At 52.6% G+C, this 15,506-nt stretch overlaps 1 protein-coding gene across 16 annotated transcripts in view; it reads left to right on the forward strand.

The window, feature by feature from the left end:
* The window catches only part of CATSPERG (catsper channel auxiliary subunit gamma), a 30,142-nt gene extending 16,048 nt beyond the window's left edge, over positions 1 to 14,094 (forward strand). For 9 of the 16 annotated variants that reach the window (XM_010849173.1, XM_010849172.1, XM_010849175.1 and 6 more), the window contains 20 exons: positions 769 to 828; positions 1,061 to 1,180; positions 2,016 to 2,066; positions 2,171 to 2,300; positions 3,154 to 3,265; positions 4,437 to 4,595; positions 4,687 to 4,799; positions 5,541 to 5,754; positions 6,080 to 6,142; positions 6,247 to 6,433; positions 6,522 to 6,640; positions 6,783 to 6,863; positions 6,955 to 7,011; positions 10,895 to 11,051; positions 11,209 to 11,272; positions 11,412 to 11,507; positions 11,771 to 11,860; positions 13,206 to 13,298; positions 13,392 to 13,491; positions 13,585 to 14,094. In XM_010849173.1, coding sequence (XP_010847475.1) covers positions 769 to 828; positions 1,061 to 1,180; positions 2,016 to 2,066; positions 2,171 to 2,300; positions 3,154 to 3,265; positions 4,437 to 4,595; positions 4,687 to 4,799; positions 5,541 to 5,754; positions 6,080 to 6,142; positions 6,247 to 6,433; positions 6,522 to 6,640; positions 6,783 to 6,863; positions 6,955 to 7,011; positions 10,895 to 11,051; positions 11,209 to 11,272; positions 11,412 to 11,507; positions 11,771 to 11,860; positions 13,206 to 13,298; positions 13,392 to 13,491; positions 13,585 to 13,839 — 2,321 coding nt within the window. In that variant the 3' untranslated portion in view covers positions 13,840 to 14,094. Of the gene's footprint in view, positions 1 to 768; positions 829 to 1,060; positions 1,181 to 2,015; positions 2,067 to 2,170; positions 2,301 to 3,153; positions 3,266 to 4,436; positions 4,596 to 4,686; positions 4,800 to 5,540; positions 5,755 to 6,079; positions 6,143 to 6,246; positions 6,434 to 6,521; positions 6,641 to 6,782; positions 6,864 to 6,954; positions 7,012 to 10,894; positions 11,052 to 11,208; positions 11,273 to 11,411; positions 11,508 to 11,770; positions 11,861 to 13,205; positions 13,299 to 13,391; positions 13,492 to 13,584 lie in introns of those variants that run through there. The other 7 variants (XM_010849176.1, XM_010849180.1, XM_010849177.1 and 4 more) reach the window with 7 other exon arrangements.
* The last annotated feature ends 1,412 nt before the right edge of the window (positions 14,095 to 15,506 follow it).

Genomic DNA, 15,506 nt, shown 5'->3' on the forward strand with positions numbered 1-15,506 from the left:
GTTTGGTTTCAAAGAGCAGAAGCCCAATTCAAAAATCATTTAAGTGTAGAAAGTGTATAAACTTATATAGATGAAAAGACCCAGATGCAGCATCAGGCATAGCTGGATCCAGGGCTTGCAGAGTGAATCGTCAGGACTATCCCTTGGCAAGGGAGAATAGCCTAGGGATTATAGCATGGGTTCAGGAGAGAGACTGCTCTAACACACCCAACTCAAGTCACCTGTGGCTTTGGACAGGTAACTCAACCTCTCTTTTCGGGTGCTTACCCTCATTTGCAAAATGGTGCTGAGAATACTAATACCCACATCATCGTGTTGCTATCAAGGTTAAGTAAGTTGACATATATGAAGATCTTAGAGCACTAGGGACATGGTGAGTCCTACTCAAGGGTTTGTCATTATTAGCCCTGTAATTTGGCCTCATTTTCACAGGGGTTAGAGATGGCATCCAGGAACTCGGGGCTCACATCTCCCACTGGTTTGAGTCACCCCTAGCGAGTCTTTCCCCACTGGCCTTAGCACAGATCCCAGGGTTCACTCTGGCCCATTTCTTGGTCATGTGCTCAGACCTGAGCCAATTACTGTGACCAGCAGGCAGACATATTCTGATAGGCCAGTTGTGAATGGACAGAAAGGCCAGTTGGGGGAGAGCTGCCCAGGGCTAAGAAGGAGGCACAGGTATTCAACCCTGGATAACTGAAGAGCTGATGTGGTGGGGTGCCAGATGGGCTGGGAAGGGCCTGAGCATTGATCTGCTCTGTTCCTCAGATGGCCTTGTGTCCTTCAAGTTGCTGCCCAGGGATCGGTCTGTGTGCAATGCAATTCTAGGTACCCCGCTCCTACATGGGTCTGCGGGGGTGGGGAATAGGGCGGGTTTGGGAAGGTTGGGGGGCAATCGGGGATGTGGGAGAGCAGGGAAGGGTGGGAGAGGCCACGGGAAAAGACAGGCAGTTTCTTGGGGACGGGTGGAGAGTCACCAGGATAGACATGGCAGTCACAGAGACCATGGAGGGGGACGGGGCTGGAGGGGCTTCTCTGGACCTCTATCTTCCCTCCCCAGTTGACAACTGCTCCATCACCTGGGCTGTATTCATTGCCGGTGACTACAATCTACTGATGCTGGTGGAGATTGTAGGCCCTACCTCCTCGAAGTATTTCCAGGTGGTCAGCTATGACCTGGGTAATTGGGGCATCATTGGGGGCTGCTAAGCAGGAAGGGGCAGGAGCTGGGGTTATGAACTGCTGCTCCATCCTGTGGCATCTGTGCTCAACAGATAGCAGAAAGGAAATGTGGCTCCTGCCACTGCTAGGTCAGGGGGCAGTGGTGGAGAACAGGCTGAGTGGCCTGGGGAAACTGAGAGGAAGTCAATGAGACTGGAGCAGAGGGGGAAGGGGAGGGAGGGAGATTGAAAGCATGAGCAGATGTGAGACCTGGGAGGGCCTTGTGGCTCCCAATAAGATTTGATGTGAGCTGACGGAGTGAGAATAGGGCTTCCGAGGTGGTACTGGTGATAAAGAACCCGCCTGCCAATGCAGGAGACAATAAGAGACATGGGTTTGGAAAGATCCCCTGGAGGAGGGCATGGCAACCCACTCCAGTACTCTTGCCTGGAGAATCCCACGGACAGAGAAGCCTCTAGGGCTACAGTCCTTAGGTTTGGATACTACTGAAGCAACTTAGCAGGTGTGCATGTACAGTTGTTTAGGCTGTGTCTGGAGCTCCCCAGCCAAGGAATCAAGTCCTCTGCCCTCACAGGACTGTATCCTCTTAGAGGAAGTGCCTTTTTATAATTCACATGAAGAAATTCTAAGGTCTAAAGAGCCTAGTGGGCTATAGCCCATGGGGTCACAAAGAATTGGACACAACTTAGCAACTAAACAACAGCAACAACAGTGGGCCCAAATGGGAAGCTGTTGGGATGGGGTTGGAGGCGTTGGGGAGCTGGGGACTTGCTCAGTTGCAGGTCTTGAAAGCTCAGGGTCTCAGGAGATTTTGCTGTCTTCCCCACCTGCAGTCAGTGATTACCTGGTTGTGCTCTACACCATCCCAGAATTCATCCCTGACGGTAGGAGGGGAAGGCAGAGGGGGCTGGAAAAGTGGGTGGGTGCCAGGAGAAGCCCAAGCGACCCCACCTCACTGCTGTGTCCACTTTGCTGTGTACCCTGCCAGCTCGAGGCCTGGAGTTCCTGATGATTCTAGGGACAGAGTCCTATACCAACTTTCCTATGGTCCCCAAGGGCATGTCCTACAACCCATATAACAACCTGCTGCTCATCTGGGGCAACTTCCTCCTCCAGAGGTATGGAGCCGGCCTCCCCAGCCCCACATAGGGTGGGGCTCCTTTCTGAAGTCACCAAGTTTTCAGGGTGTGAATGCCCAAGGCCAGAAGAGATCAGAACCATCATGGGAGAAAACATGGACTGGGGTGGGCACAGATAGAATAGGGGAAGCTGATATTTTAAAGCTGGGAGTCCTTTAAAAAACAAACAACGTTTTATCCTTATTTATTTTTGGCTCCACTGGGTCTTGGTTGCTGTGCACGGACTTTTCTCTAGTCACAGCGAGCAGGGGCTATTCTTCGTCATGACGCACGGGCTTCTCATTGCAGTGGCTTCTCCTGTTGCAGAGCTCAGGCTCTAGGCATGAGGGTTTCCATAGCTGAGGCACTTGGCCTTAATTAGTTGTGGTGCACGGGCTTAGTTGCTCTGCGGCATGGGAGACTGAACTCACATCCTCTGTATTGGCAGGCAGATTCTTAACCACTGGATCACCAGGGAAGTCCCAGTGGTGGGAATCCTTTCTTAAATGAAACCTGCTATGAGGACCCAACCTGTGTGAGCAATAGAGGGACATGGCCCAGGCAGAGGGTAGGATGCTTTTCACCATTCAGGAAGCTGGAGGACCCAGAGCCAACTCTGTGGGGGGCTGGCAGTTTTTGGTTGAACGCTCCTGTTTATGGATGGGCAGGTCAGCCAGAGGGTTTGGAGGTGGGGGGCAGAAACCAGAGTCCCAGGCTTCCTTTGTGCGTTCTCATCAGGCTGGCGGAGAAGCGAGTAGATGGTTCCCGCAGCGGCATGTCACGACTAGTCAGGGAAGCAGATATTCTCCAGGCCTCACCTGGGTGTCCTGACCTCCCACCTCTGCCGTTTCAGTTTTAACAGTGAAAACTTCATTTACCTGGCGGACTTCCCCAAGGAGCTGTCCATCAAGTACCTGGTGAACTCATTCCGAGGGGACATGGCCATTGTCACCGAGAATGAGGAGGTGGACTGCCCTGCCCCTCTCCCCACTTCCTTTCTGCCCAGCCACAAAGCCCAGGGGTCTCTCTTCTCCCCCACCCCCATCAGGGTAAAAGGGCCCAGGAGAGGGAACATTCTCAGGGACCCTGGGGAATGGAAGGGCAGCAGAAGCTCCATTTATAGCTGAGAATCCTTGAACTCAAAAAGGAGGTGTCTTTTCCAAAGTTACTCAGTAGGGTAAAGGGCCTGTGCTCAGAGTCACAAGCGGATGTCCAGAGGGAGCCCTCTTTCATTCTGCCATGCAGCTCAGCACACTTGATCCAGTGCTAGAGACATAGTGGCCAATGAGTCAGCTGTGGGCCCTGCCCTCACAGGGTCCCAGTCCAGTTGGGAGGATGGATTCATTCCCAGACAGTGACAGTTCAGAGCAGCCAAGGCTGCAGTGAGGAAAACAGCACCCATGGAAGTTCAGACGCTGTCTGGGGGTATACACGTCAGGGAGGGCTTCATAGAGAAGGCCACATGGAGGGGGGATGTACTGGAGGCTGGAGAGGATCCTCCAAGCTGAAGCTAAGGAGGAGATTTGGTCTACAGCCAAATGTGTTAGAGGATAAGAGGGTGGGCATCAGTGCAGAGGAGGGAAACTGGGGCCAAGGGGATACTAAGACCCTGAAGGGGTCAAAGAGCGAGAAGGGAGACTTCCCTGGCCATCCAGTGGTTAGGACTTCACCTTCCATTGCAGCAGGTGTGGATTCGATCCCTGGTCGGGCAGCTGAGATCGCACATGTCTCAGGGCCAAAAAACCAAAACAGAAAACAGAAGCAGTATTGTAACAAATTCAATAACAATTTTAAAAAAGGTCCACATTAAAAAAGAATCTTAAGAAGGGTGAGAAGGGAAAAAGAGGGCTTAGCCCTCAGATCCCCAGCCTTCTGGCATTGTGTATATAAGGAATGGTTACATTGCAAGTAATAAAAACCCAAGCAGACTGAAACACTGAAGAAATGTATCATGGGGAGTGAGGGCTGGAAGCAGAGGTGGCTGGGTCTGAGAAGCAGAAAGATGGCTCACCTGGTCCCAGCCGGAGGTGAGCACCCAAGACTCACCCCTCAGGGAGTGGGGTCCTCACCCCTCGGGGGGGGGGTGGTCACAGCACCCCCGGGCCTCACGCACACACCCGGCTGTCACACCCCCAGATCTGGTACCTGCTGGAGGGCAGCTACCAGGTGTACCAGCTGTTCCCGTCCAAGGCCTGGGAGGTGTACATCAGCCTCCAGGTTCTTCAGCAGTCCTCTCGCTACGCCCCCAATGAGACCATGGTCACCCTCTTCTACGAAGACAACAAACTGTACCAGGTGCCAGGGCGGGGGGATGGTGTGGGCGAGTTATGGGGGAGCTGCAGGGTGGTTGACACCGGCTCATGTGGCCCGTGCCTTCCCACTGCAGCTGGTGTACCTGATAGACCACCCGCACGGCAGGCTCATCAAGAGGCTCATGCCCGTGGAGCAGCTACTGATGTACCAGCAGATCAGTAAAGAATATGTCTTGGAGCGGCAAGGGTGAGAAGATACTGAACCACAGAGATAGTCAGAAAGCCTTAGGCACTGCTGTCTGAAGCTCCCATTATGGGGTGGGGGAATGGGGAGGGGAGACCAAGCCATCCCCAGTGACAGCCTTTGGGCTCAAAGGAGGAGGGGTCTAACCCAGCCTGAGGGCAAGGTGCATCACGGAGGGCTTCAACGAGAAGATGTGCATGAAGGGTGAGGAGAACTGACGAGGTGGTAGATGGAGAAGGGTGTTCCAGACAGGGGGAACCACTTGTGCCAAGCGGAAAGGAGATTGGGTGATCAAGAACTGAGAGGGAGCGTAGTATGGATAGAATGCATTGCCATTGAAGTGCCCTGGAGACCAGGCGGAAAAGGTGACCCTGGTGGTCGTAGGGAGGAACTTGAACTTCATGATCAGATTTTTACATCCTTCTGCTCACCTGCAGAGGATCCTCGCCCAGGGAGGCAGCTGGGAGTGGTGGAGGAGTGAGGTGGAAGAACCCTTAGAAGGTTGAGTACTGTGGAGGGGCCGGGGAGAGTCTAGGATGCGGTCCAGAACTCTGTTCTGAGGGGCTGAGGGACAAGCAGATGAATATGTCCAGGGGCTGAACCTGAGGAGGAAGGTCAGGGATTGCGTAGGTCAGGATCAGCCTTGCGTAGTCAGCCGCGCAGGGGTGAGAAGCAGGCCCGCGGAGGTACCTGGTGAGCGGATCCCGGAAAAGTCAGCTTCCGTCCTCCACTACCACCACTCAGGAGCCACCTGACGCTGTCCTTCTCCAACTTCTGCCCCTTCACGGTGATGCGTCTGCAGGAGCTGCCCAATCCGCAGATCTACACGCGCCAGGAGCGCTACCGCGCGCAGCCGCCGCATGTCTTGGAGCCCTGGGGCTTCCACAGCGAGAACTCACTGGCTGTCTATCAGGGCCTCGTCTACTACCTGCTCTCGCTGCACTCGAAGTACGACAAGGTGAGCGCTGTCCGGGTGGGCGCCATCCTGCCTGAGGCGGTATCGCAGGGGCTTCTAAGCCGGAGAACCGCGGCGGAGGGCGGAGCAGAGCAGAGCCGGCTCGGTGCTTCCGAGGCTGAAGGGGGGCCGAGGAGGGGATCGACCTCGGCTCAGAAGAGATGGCTTTGGGCTGGGGGCGGGGGTGGGCAGTCGGGCCGAAAGCCGGGCTTGGGTGTATATCTTTCAGTTTGGGTCAGGGGCTGGGACTGAGGCTAGGGACACTGCCTGCCTGGGCACGCCCCTTGACATACCCACCCCCTCCCCTCGGTGCCTGCAATTCCTGCAGCCATACGCGGACCCAGTGCACGACCCCACCTGGCGCTGGTGGAAGAACAAGAAGCAGGACCAGGTGCGTGGAGAGGATGGCGAGTCGGGGGAAGGGGCCGAGCACGGATCTCCCCCTCACCGTCCCCCTGTCTGGGCACTGACTTTGCCCCGGACCCTGTCGCCTAGGATTACTACTTCTACCTGGCCAACAACTGGCGGAGCGCGGGCGGTGTGCACGTTGACATGACCAGCTACGAAAAGATCTACGACCTTAAGGCCGAGAACGAGCTGCCCGAGCGCATCTTCCTGGACAAGGGTACCAGCTACAGCTTCTCAGTCTTCCTGACCACCCGGAAGCCGGAAGTCCAGCACGGTCTGTGGGCGGGGCCTGAGTGGTGCCGAGGGGCGGGCTTCGGCTGGATCACGCCCCCAGCCTTAACCCCGCCCTCTGCTCCAAGCAGGCCCCTCCTTCCAGGTGCTGAGCCCGGTGGATCTGGCTGTGGTGCTGGCGGACCCCGACTGCATTGAGGCAATGGTGAAGGAGAAGGTCCTTGTTAATCGCAACTCTGTGCTTTTCTGGGTGAGACCAGGTGGAGAAGAGGCGCTAAGGTGATGGCGGAGCTACTGGGGCAGTGGACCTGTTAGAAGCCCGCAGTTATTTGAACGGTGCCTGGGTCCTCCTGCTGGCCTACTGACCCCTTCATTTCTGCCCCCACGCCCAGGTTACGCTCAGTGATAAAAGGTCTTGCTTTGACCAGGGAATTAGTGGACATCACCTCATGAAGACCTCCATGCTCGTCAAGGTGTGTGGTCCAAGCCTGGAGGGCAGGGAAGCAGATGAGGGGAAGGACTAAGTCATGGGGTCCCGTCTCATCTCCTGCTCCTACTCCGCAGGTGTTGGGCTCATCTGGGCACTGCTTCCAGAACACGAACCGGGGCCCCCGTATGCAAGTATTGGACTTGGGGTCCTGGGCCCTGTGCTGGGAGGGAAGGGTGTGGGTCAGTCTCAGCAGGGTGGGATCTGAGGGGTCTAGCTGAGAATCCCATGAATGCTTTCCTAATTTTTTCTTTCTCATACATTTTTATCATTTACCCCACCCAGACGCCCCCTCCCTCCTTTAATCCCATGTTTTCAGGAAGGGCTGCATTGCATAGATTGTACACAAATTTGTGTGTTCCTTCTGATACTGTTCTTCTAGGGGAAGTTAAGTATCTGTGACACAGGGCTTGTTTTTCCCACTGGTCCAAAGGTCGCATGTGAACAAGCTTGGCTCTCCCTTCATGCCTTGCTCTTCCTTTGCCCTCTCACACGTGCTTTGTTAAAGCCTTTGGGTCCTTGGTTCTTCACCTGCTATGGAGGCAGGCAGTGAGGCTCTGAGAGATGCAGACATCTGCTCCAAGTAACCCTCGGAGCTAACAAGTGGTAGAGGAGGGCTTGTTCTCACCCACTTCCCTGCCCACTCTCCAGGAGACAGACTCTTTGCTGGGTTAATATGCGTGCATGCTAAATCACTTCAGTCATGTCCGATACTTTGCAACCCCATGGACTGTAGCCTGCCAGGCTCCTCTGTTCTTGAGATTCTCCAGGCAAGAATACTAGAGTGGGTTGCCATGCCCTCCTCCAGGGGATCTTCCCAGCCAGCCCAGGGATAGAACCCTTGTCTCTTATGTCACCTGCATTGGTAGGTGGGTTCTTTACCACTAGGGCCACTTGGGAAGCCCGAGTTGCTATGACCCAGGGCAGTTTAAAAAAGGGACTTGTAACAGCTCCCAACTCCTTGGATTACATGGGATATTCAGGGTCAAATGCAAGGAAGAGTGACCACAGCCCAATAACTGTTTCCTGCTAAACTTAGTAGTGCACACTATTTTCCTCTTCATCATAACCCCAGAATGTCAGTTAGTATCTCTATTTGGGCCCAGCAGATCCCTTCCAGGAATCTGATCCACAGCACACTGCAAAAGACTTGGAGACATTCTAAATGTTCATTACTAGGGGAGTGGTTAAATAAAAGGTGGTACATCCATTCAGTGGAAAACTATGCAGCTATTTAAAAAGAACAGGGTGTGTGTGTGGGGGCGGGTGGTGCGGGCGGGTGAACTCCCTGGTGGTCCAGTGGTTAGGAGTCAGTGCTTTCACTCTTGTGGCCTAGGTTCAATCCCTGGTTGGGGAACTAAGATCACACAAGCCTTGTGGTGTGGCAAAAAAAAAAAAAAAACAAGAGCAAGGGGGCAGAGATTTCCACATACTGCAACAGTGTATACTTGATAACATATATTCATGTTTGCTTTTATTTTCATGAAGAAATTATGGGGAAAAGAGCAAGAAAGTATTCATAATGGTTCCCTACTGGTTGAATGAGCCCTTCCCTGGTGGCTCAGATGGTAAAGAGTCTGCCTGCATTGCGGGAGACCTGGGTTTAATACCTGGGTCAGGAAGATCGCCTGAAGAAGGAAATGGCAACCCACTCCAGTATTCTTGCCTGGAAAATCCCATGGACAAAGAAGCCTGGCGGGCTACAGTCCATAGTGTTGCAAAGAGTTGGACACAACTGAGCAACTTCACTTTCTTTCTTTCTTTCTTTACTGGTTGAATAGGGAAGAGTCAGGACAGTTGGAGGATAGGAATGGAAGTGAAATTTTCACCATGTATATATGTGTGTCTGTGTGTGTATCCCAATATATATCTACGTATCTATCTGACCATGATACCCGCCTAAAGATTGTTTTTAAAAAGTCAATGATTTTTTAAAAATCATCTACTCTTTTTTTATTGTAGCTTTTTACAAAAATAATTTTTTTTTAATCTTTGGTTGCACTGGGTGCTCCTTGCTATGTGCAGGCTTTCTCTAGTTGCAGCAAGTGGGGGCTACTCTTCACTGTGGTGAATGGGCTTCTCATTGGGGTGGCTTCTCGTTGCAAGACACAGGCTCTAGGCATGTGGGCTTCAGTAGTTGCAGCACTTGGGCTCAGTAGTTGTGACTCCTGGGCTCCAGAGCACAGGTTCAATAGTTGTGGCACTTAGGCTTAGTTGCTCCGAGGCTTGTGGGATCTTCCTGAATCAGGGATCGAAACCATGTATCCTGCATTGGCAGGTGGATTCTTCACCACTGAGCCAAGATACTGTATGTTAAGAGGTGATGTGCACTAGGAGAAAAAGGAGGCAAGAGGCATAGGTAGGGAAGCCTTTTCCATAAGATGGCTTGGGGAAGACCCGGCTGAGGAGGAAACATTTGAGCAAAGACTTGAAGGAGGAGAAGAAGTGAGCATGCGGTTATGTATCAGAAGGCATGCCAGTGAGAGGGGGCAGATAGCAGAGGCCTGGAGATGGGAGTATGTTTCCTGTCTTAGACTAAAGGAATAGCAAGGAGCAAGCATGGCTGGAACAGGGTGTACACGGAGGACGGTGTAGAGACATGAGGTTGAAGAAGTTTGGGGCAGGTCACATGGGAGGCATCTGAGCAGAGGAGTGACTTAAGTTTCACAGAGTCCCTCTGGCTGCAAGTGTGGGACAGCCTGGAGAGGAGAGATGGGAGCAGGGAGACCACGGGGAAAAGAAGGTTGGGCCAGCCCAAGTAGGGCAGAAGAGTTGGGGAAGAGTGGCTCTATCTTGAACTCCAGAGACAACAGGATTTCTGAATGGACTGAATGTGGGGTTGAGAGAAAGAGAGGTTTCCAGGAAGAAACCAAGGCTTTTTAGCTTGAACACGGAGAGATGGAGTGGCATGAACAGAGGTGGATTGTGGATAGATTGAATTTGAGAAATCTTCCCAGTGATTCAGTGGCTGATAGGTGTTAAGTCTTTGGCTCAGGCTCAATCTGTGGCCAAAACCCCTCTCCACAGAAGCCAGCAAGCCCAGATTTCAGTCTCTAGATGCTCATGTCCTTCTGACAATGAAATCCTTGAGCCCTAACCCCAGAATGGGCCAGGAGCCTTTCATTCCCAAGATACTGAACTCCCATCCTGGGCCCTACTTCCCTCACATATCCCATGCTTCCCCCAAGTCTACTGTTTAGGAAATCAGGCTCCACCTCAGCTCTTCATCTTATTTTTTGGCTATGCAGGCTTGTGGGACCTTAGTTCCCCAACCAGGAATTGAACCCAGACCCTTGGCAGTGAAATCAGGGTCCTAACCACTGGACCACCAGGGAATTCCCTCAGCTTCAGCCAATTAAAGTCCAACAAGGAGCTGGGACTTTCCTCGTGGCTCAGACTGTAAAGAATCTACCTGCAATGCAGGAGACCTAGGTTTGATCCCTGAGTTGGGAAGATCCCCTGGAGGGGGAAATGGCAACCCACTCCAGTATTCTTGCCTGGGAAATCCCATAGACAGAAGAGCCTGGCTGGCTAGAGTTTGACATGACTGAATGACCAGCACACAGAGGAGCTGGCTGCTCCATAGGTGTAGGTGTTAGGGGTTTTGTATGTCTTACTCTGAAGAAGGCAGTTGGTAGCCACCTGACTCAGTTTGAATCCCAGCTCTACCACATTCCCAGCCATGTGTGTGACTGCAGATAATTAATAAGTGACTTGACTTCTCTGTGCCTCACTTTTGCCATCTCGTTAAATGGAGCTGTTCATGGTCTATATTACCCAAGGTTGTTTTGAGGATTAAACGAATTTGAATATGTAAAGCTCTGCGCAGAATCCCTCCATGCCTTGTGCACAGTAAGAGCTATACAAGCGCTTGCTGTTTTTATTGTTTTAACGGTAATAATAATAACCAGTTTGGCCCTAGAGAGGGTGAGCCTGGCAAGCAGTGGTGGTGTGTGGAGGAGGAGGGGTGTCCCTCCTGCCGGACCCCCAGAACCAGGCTTTTCTCCTCCCTCTCAGAGCAACCTGATGGTGCCAGTGCTTATTGGCTGCCCGCCAGGCAAGCGCCTGGCCTTCGATATCACCTACACGCTGCAGTACAACCGCGTGCAGAACAAACACTACTTCGACTGCGTCAAAGTGGACCCGGAGATGCCCTGCTTTCTCTTCCGGGACAGTGGGTGTCCAGCACCCTCTCCTTTACTCTCCCCGGCCCTCCCTGCCTGCCCGCTCACTGCCCCCACCCATCCTCTGCTCTTCCTTTGGGTCCTTTCATCTCTCCTCCTTCCCCTCTCTCATTTCTCCTCCCGGCCTCCACCCCTCCGACCCCACAGTCTTCTACCCATTCTTCTTGATCCAAGATTTGGTGACGGGCGATTCTGGCAGTTTTCAGGGCAGGTAAAGTGGGGGCCAAGCCAGCGGCTGACGGGAGTAGGCTGGGGGCAAGGGACTGGGGGGGGGGGCGGCGCGGAGAAAAGGGGGTGGTAGAGGTGAGGCAGGACTCCAGACAGCCCCTTCGAACCTCTGCTCCCCATAGCTACGTGCTGAAGGTGGTGGGCGGCGGGCCCACCCTTGACACCATCAAGGAATACAGCGAGGAGGAAATCTACCGCTTCAACAGCCCCCTGGACAAGTAATCCCTGTGGGACCGGGCCCATAATCGGCCCTTCTTCCCCTGCAGGCCCCCTCCAGCTGCCCAGCCACAGACCAAACCTGGGATGCAAGCCATACCCACAAGGCCCCGCCCACAGCGCAGGCTCCCAGGCTCCTGCAAACTCTAGCCCTCCTGTGGCATGAGGCTCCACCCACCCAATCCCCGCCCCCTTCCCCGCCTCCTTTTGGGGCCTCGGTCTGCTGAGGCCCCGACCCCAACTGAGGTTACCCCTGCCTGCGCAGGACTGGCAGCCTCATCTGGACCACGGAGAACACAACGACCACCGAGGACTTGGCCTTCAACATCATGTCCCACAACAGTTTAGGCATCGAGTGAGTGCCTGGGCCGACTGCAGGCCCCCTTCTCCCCCACCTGCCCACATTCTGTTGGGCCTTTCCATCCGTTCTGCCTCCGGAGACTCCTTGGTCCCAAGCTACACTGTCTTTGAGTTCCTCGAATGAGACTGACTTTGACCTTTATGCAAACTGGACCCTTTGTCTGCAGGACTGGTCCCTCTTAATCTTTCTTCAGGCCTTGGTTCAGATGCCACTTCCTCCAGGAGGACTTTTCTGACTGTTCTAGGTGGGACAGTTGGCTCTCGCATCCTCTTGCACCTTCCCAATTCTCACCCTGACCCTCTGAGCTGTCACTGTCTCCCGTGGAGTCTGTCTCTCTTATAAACCCAGGTCCAGAATAGATAACATAGTATTTGTTGAATGAGACAATGAAAAATTCATTCATTCTTGGCAGGCATTTATTGACCTTTGAATGGAGGTATCAATGAATGAATAAAACAATGAGGTAATAAGTTAGCATATAGCAGGAATTCCCTGGCGGTCCAGTGGTTAGGACTTTATGCTTCCACTGCTGGAGGCCTGGACTTGATCCCTGGTTGTGGAACTAAGATCCTGCAAGCTGTGTGGCATGGCCAGGAGAGAAAAAAAAATTAGCATATAGGGCCTCAGTAGCTATTTTTTTTTAAGTTCTCAAAATTTTTATTATGAACAGAACAGTGACAGAATATAAGCTTAGTCTATGGGGTCACACAGAGTCGGACACAACTGAAGTGACTTAGCAGCAGCAGCAGCAGTCTATAAGTTGTATCTGACTCTTTGCCACCCCGTGGACTGTAGCCTGCCAGGCTCCTCTGTCCATGGAATTTCCCAAGCATAAATAACTATTTTTGATTCAATGAATGAAAGAAAATGATGCCATAAGCAAATAAAGGAAACGAATGAGTGAACAAAGTAGCCGACTTGCACCTAGTCAGTATTCAACCTGCATTTATTGACTATATGAAAAAAGGAATGAAGATGCGACTTTGTACCTAGCAGCTGCTCCAGCTCCATTTGTGCCGTGAAGGAATAAAGGCAGCAAAGAATAAATGAGGAATTGGCACATCATAGGTATATAATCCATAATCTAGATGAATACATAGTAACGGAGGAATTGACAACTCCCCTAAAGAAGGGAGGAAAAGAATGGATAAACGAACAGCCTGTCTCCTGGTAGGGGATCAGTCAGCCTTACCAGCTGAATGAAGGCGTGAATCAGGGAGGGAGGGAGGAGGTTGCACCGAGTTAGCGCTCATCCAGAATTTGTGGGGTAGAGGGGAAGATCGGGCTGTCATGCGCTAGGCATGATTTGTACCACAAGTGCCTGAACTTGCTCCCCCAGGTGGCTATGTCTGGAGAACTCACCGTGCCATGACACCATTCCCCACAACATCTTTGCCCCTGAATTCTTCTTCAAGGTGTTGGTGAGCAATAGGTGAGGCACACACACAGCTGAGGTGGGATTGGGGGCTTCCTGGGGGAGGTGCCCACCTCCTCCCCACCCCATCCTGACCCCCATCCCCACCAGAGGTGTGGACGAGAGCACCTACTGCGACTACCAGCTCACCTTTCTGCTGCACATCCATGGGCTCCCGCTCAGTGCCAGGCGGGCGTTCCTCATCCTCCTGGTAAGTAGCTGCCTTGGAGCTGCCCTGCCCAGTGGAGGGCCCCCCCACCCAACCCAGACCGCCTACCGTCACCTGTTGGCCCATTTCCTACAGGTGTCAGCCAGCCTGTTTGTCGGCCTGGTGATTCTCTACATCGTCTGCTGCCTTCTGTCGCCCTACATGGTGAAGCTTTGCAATATCCTCCGCTGGAAGATCAACAGCATCATTGGCTTAGAATCTAACTACACCTACAGCACCCCCTCCGACAGCAGGGCCTTCAGCCACTCCGGGACCGTGTCTTGGAGGAGCTCCAGGTTAAACTCCAGGGTTGTCTACAAGGGGGCAGAGGAGAACAAGGCTGAAACTTAAGGACGCCTTGAAGAGGAAGTCTACCACCTAAGCCTCTGGCCTGCCTCAGTACCACCCACCCTTGTCTCTTATTTCCTGGGTTGCCTTGGACGTGCAACCCATCGCTTACTCATCCTAGGCCTTTCTCCTTGTTTTGCTTGAATTTTCACTTCGCATTTCAGCATCAGCTACGGAACCTTGTAAGGACTCGTGTTCAGTTAGTTTGTACCACCCAGCTGCATAGGTTATTAAAATATCAAAGTCCTCCTGTGCCAAGCTGGTATATAGTGGCTTCTCTGTATGCCTTCTGGCTCAACCCCTCCCCAGAGTGCCCCAGACCTCCCTACAGTCCAGCAGGGTCCTCCATGACCCAGGCCCATTGCCATGGCCTGCAGTCTGTTCTGATCAGTCAGTGCCTAGGTTTAAAACTAATTGTGTAAGATTTTGAAAGGCAACACCTATCTACCGTCTAGTTTAAGGAAGGGTCTCTGGGGAGGTTTAGATTTTTGTTTTAGTTGCAAGTAGCAAAAAATTTCGGAGAAGGCAATGGCACCCCACTCCAGTACTCTTGCCTGGAAAATCCCATGGATGGAGGAGCCTGGTAGGCTGTAGTCCATGGGGTCGTAAGAGTCAGACACAATTGAGTGACTTGCCTTTCACTTTTCACTTTCATGTGTTGGAGAAGGAAATGGCAACCCACTCTAGTGTTCTTGCCTGGAGAATCCCAGGGACGGGGGAGCCTGGTGGGCTTCTGTCAGTGGGGTTGCACAGAGTCGGACACGACTGAAGCGACTTAGCAGCAGCAGCAGCAAAAGTTTCTGTGGTCCACATGGAAATGGTAATTTATGGACTTTGTTAAGATGGGTTTCAGGTACAGCTTGATCCAGAAGCTTCAATGTCCGTAGAATTCTGGCTCCATTTCTCTAGCCTTCCCTGCCCTGCCCTCATCTGAGGGTGCTCTCTGACCTCAGGCCAGTGCATCTCACAGTCTGAGGCAGCACATCCATATGGTTTATTATCTAGAGAAGAAAAGGGTCTGGAGTCCAACATTCCCAGGCAAAAGTCCTATTGGTCACTCTGATTGGATGGGGTTGAATCATAAACTCAATACTTTGCCACTCACTCTGCCAGACAGATGAGCCCTTGCTTGGCTTAAGCCCTTCAGAATCCACCCCTGGAGCTGAGGGTTGTCAATCCCATCCTAATCTCTTGCTTATGTGTGGGGAAGGGACATTTTTGTAAGGAACATGTGTGTCAAGAAGGGAAAAAGGAGGACTTCCCTGGTGGTCCAGTGGTTAAGAATCCATCTGCCAATGCAGGGGACATGGGTTCCATCCCTGGTCCAGGAAGATCCCACATACCTTGGGGCATCTAAGCCCATGCACTCCAACTATTGAGCCCCCGCACTCTAGAACCTGTGAGCCGCAACTTCCCAGCCCATGCACCACAACTACTGAAGCCCGCACGCCCTAGAGCCCGTGCTCTGCAGCAGGAGAAGCCTCTGCAAGAAAAGCCTGCATGCCACAAAGAGAGCGTATCCTCCACTTGCCACAACTAGAGAAAACCCACACCCAGCAACAAAACCCCAGCACAGCCAATAAATAAAAATTTAAAAATAAAAAAGAAGGGAAAACAGAGACCAAAAGTCAAAAAGCAAATGTGCCCATGTCCTCCACTTCCTGTCCACC

Source organism: Bison bison, unplaced genomic scaffold (genome assembly GCF_000754665.1).
Source record: "Bison bison bison isolate TAMUID 2011002044 unplaced genomic scaffold, Bison_UMD1.0 scf7180017864280, whole genome shotgun sequence".
Taxonomy (NCBI): Eukaryota; Metazoa; Chordata; class Mammalia; order Artiodactyla; family Bovidae; genus Bison; species Bison bison.